The 3,784-nt window shown below is 35.0% G+C and overlaps 1 protein-coding gene across 1 annotated transcript; it reads left to right on the top strand.

The window, feature by feature from the left end:
* The first annotated feature begins 235 nt into the window (after nucleotides 1-235).
* On the top strand, nucleotides 236-2,850 carry LOC149536871 (cytochrome P450 CYP72A616-like). Its single transcript, XM_089806362.1, has 4 exons — nucleotides 236-380; nucleotides 1,305-1,546; nucleotides 1,903-2,296; nucleotides 2,425-2,850. The coding sequence occupies exons 1-4, from the start codon at nucleotides 366-368 to the stop codon at nucleotides 2,848-2,850; spliced, it is 1,077 nt and encodes a 358-aa protein (XP_089662488.1). The 5' UTR covers nucleotides 236-365.
* The last annotated feature ends 934 nt before the right edge of the window (nucleotides 2,851-3,784 follow it).

Below are 3,784 nucleotides of genomic sequence, written 5' to 3'. Positions count from 1 at the left end.
TAATCATATTACTGGAATTCCTTCACATAGTATCCTTGATTGTTTCATAAGCTTGGGTGTTGTTAAAACTTAGAATAGTGGCTGATTAAGAAGAACATGTAGGACTCTGAAGACCCTTTTGATTAATGAACTTTTTTTTAATATGTGATATAATAGGTCAGGAATTTTTTTTCTGGTTTGGACCTCATCCCAGGTTGGTTGTTCCTCACCCTGAACTTATTAAGGAGATATTGTCCACTAAATTTGGCAACTATACGAAGCTTCGGGGAAATCCCCTTTCAAGGCAACTCGCAGGACAGGGAGTTCTGGGTTTGACAGGTGAGAAATGGGCTCACCGAAGGAAAATCATCAATCCGGCTTTCCATATGGATCCCTTGAAGGTAAGAGAATGAATATCTATTTTTATGTCCTAAAGTGAGAGCAAAATGATGTGATAAATATACTTTAGAGGGAAATCTGTCAGGTTCCTAGTGATAGATAAACATGGTTCTCCTTTTCACATAAATCTTCAACCGATTTCATGAGGATTCATTGTTGGAGCAGCACCCAAACAAGCAGCACCCAAACAAGAAGCATAAATCCTTATTTCCATTGTCCAAGCATGCAGGGCCAGGCTAGTGAACCTTTTCTATTTGTAAAGCCGTGCTGATTCCCTTGATTAGGTGTAATTCCAAGATTTTCCAGGTCCCCAAGCATTGCATGGCCAATCAGAGTTACCTTAATGAAGGGTATAATACTTCTCTTAAGGCATCTTAGCAGAGCGAAGATCCCGTGTGGTGTTCAAAATCATTTTCAAATAACCACTCTCAAGTATGTATGGGGCAGGGCATGTCACTTGTAAAATAGTAAAAAATAAAACTTTAAACAATGCAATCCAATCTGTTCGGTTGTGATGAAGCGGTAAGTTAGTGATATTTCACATGGTAAACCTATATTAAGGGCCAAGCCTTATGATTGCAAAACACTGAACCTCAATTTGAGGGTATAGAATACTTTTCTTAAGACATCTAAACAGAAGAATTTAGATAATGTGTTATTTAAAGGTTTTGTGGAGATGTTTGCAACACACTTCGTACCAGAAGATAGTCTCAAATATTGAGCTGAGAAATTCTTGGTGTGCTTTTGAATAGCGATATTCTATTCCAATCCATTGAAGTCACTCTAATCATAAATCCAATCGTGGAACATGACTACAAAACTTGGAATCATCTTAATCTGTTAGACTTAAGATCTATGTCCAGATTATTTTGTAAAGACTTTATATTTAAAATATCATAAGTAGCATAAGTGTTTTGTGACTGCAGGGTATGGTTCCAACAATTGTGAAAAGCAGTGAGAGTATGTTGGATGAGTGGAGTAAATTGGTATTGTCAGGTTCATCAGAAATTGAAGTGCAAAAGGAGTTCCACGATCTCACGGCAGATATTATTGCCCGCACAGCATTTGGAAGCAGTTTTGCAGAGGGAAAACAAATCTTTGATATGCAAACCAAACAGATGGTTCTTGCAATTGAAGTCTTTCGCAATGTTTATGTCCCAGGTTTCAGGTGACAAACTTCAGTTTCGTGACTACAAATTTTAATCTTCAATTGTCAAAAAATGCAATCAAAATTTTGATTTCAGTGTGTTCATTTATTTCCTTGAAACTTCAATCACAATTTTGATTTGAGTATGTTCGTGTGAAGAGTGCCACTCATTTATAAATGTATCTTCCCATCTCAAATGCCTTTTATCATTCAAGAATTATGTGCATTTGGGATCTGGTGATTTTAATTTTTAGGAACTTAAATCCAGTGGGGACATTTTATTCAAGGGGATAAATTGTTTTGTACTTAAAGAGGGTTTATTCAGATTGGGAAGTATGCAGAATCAATAACTAGTACCCATTTCTTAATATCATCAGGTTTTTGCCTACTACAAAGAATAGGCAACGTTGGAATTTGGAGAAAGAAATAAGAAGATGCTTAAGACAAGTTGTAGATGCCAGGAAGATGACTGCTGAGATGGGGAAAACAGGCAGTTATGGTACAGATCTACTTGGATTAATGATGTCTGAGAACAAGAAGCAGGGGAGAGACAATGTCAAAAGTAATGCAAGCCTGACTGTAGAAGAAATCATTGATGAATGCAAGACTTTTTACTTTGCCGGTCATGAAACCACAGCATTACTATTGACATGGTGTATAATATTGTTGGGCATACACCAAGATTGGCAAGAAAAAGGCCGCAGAGAGGTGTTGGAAGTATGTGGGAAAAACAATTATCCAGATGCAGATAGTTTAAGTCGCCTCAAAATTGTAAGTACCATCTAAACAGACCCCAAAAAAATTCCATGTGATCGAATACAATGCATTATTTTGAAATTGGTAAGGACATAAAAGTAATTTGGTTTTGTGTAACAAAATGTTGTATGAATGTACCGTAGGTGGGAATGATCATAAATGAGGTCCTGAGACTTTATCCACCTGGAGCAGGAGTATTGCGAGAGGCATGTGAGCCAATGAAGCTTGGAAGGCTATCAATTCCTACAGGAACTCAACTTTTCATTCCGATCATTGCCGTCCACCATGATCCTTCTCTGTGGGGAAGTGATGCAAATGATTTCAACCCAGGGAGATTTAGTGAAGGAATTGCAAAGGCTGCAAAGCATCCAACGGCGTTCATGCCCTTTGGTGGAGGTCCATACATATGTGTGGGTCAGAATTTCGCATTGTTGGAAGCAAAATTAGTGTTGGCAATGATTCTGCAAAGATTTTATTTTGTGACTTCACCATCTTATGCTCATGCTCCCACAGAGTTTGCTACTGTGAGACCTCAACATGGAGCTCAGGTAATCTTCAGCATGTGCTAAGACTGAAAATTGGACTGCCTAGAAACACTTCTTATTTAATCCAATTTTAAGTAAATAATAGCCGATAGTGTAGATGTTGAAAATGTATAGTTAAAGTTTATATATTGTAATAAGGTCATTTTAATGAACCAATGATTTAAATGTTTACATTGTTTTATATTTGTTGAGCTTATAAGATAATTTGGAGACTTCAAAACTACATTTGTGACAAAAAATTCATTGAGCTTTGATAATATCAATATATTTTAGTGCTTTTGTAAGTATTATGGTTCAATTTTTATAAAAATAGTGAATATTTTAGTGCTTTTGTAAGTATTATGGTTTAATTTTTATAAAAATAGTGAAGTAGCTGTTGAAATATAATTGTTGCATTATACAAATCGATTGGATAGAGAGGGTGAATTGCAATTAATATGTTTGTATAAATGATGGAAGAATGTGGGTTTTTGGTGAGATGTCTTCTTAAACATGAAGTATAAATGAATGACTAATATTAACTATTGAATATTAACTTATATATTGTTTGTTTTTCTTGTTGACGTTTTACTTTGCATTTGGAATATGTCTAATTGAAATAGAATTTAGTAATTTTAGCATTGAAAAATGATCTCTTGACGTTCTTTAGAAGTGTAGTAATCATTGAATCTACCAAAATGAATTTGTTAAATTCATGGGATTTCATTTATTAATACATATTTTTAGTGAATTGTTCTATTGTGAAATGATAAAACATATTGCCTATCATTGAGAAATTTGTAGTGGTAAATGGGATGAAGAAAGTATTGTTACCTTTGGTAGAAGCACCTAAGAACAAGAATTGTACTACAGTGAGAATTTGTTTGGTTGAAGGTAGAACATTCTTGGATGGTATAAAGAGGGAAAGTATGTCTTATGTTTTGATTATGAAGAAACCTAATCTGGGTATAACAAAAGG

Source organism: Cupressus sempervirens, chromosome 10 (assembly GCF_028749045.1).
Source record: "Cupressus sempervirens isolate cs-2001-9-10 chromosome 10, ASM2874904v1, whole genome shotgun sequence".
Lineage (NCBI taxonomy): Eukaryota > Viridiplantae > Streptophyta > Pinopsida > Cupressales > Cupressaceae > Cupressus > Cupressus sempervirens.
The sequence above is the reverse complement of the archived record's forward strand: the minus strand, read 5'-3'. Positions and strand labels throughout refer to the sequence as shown.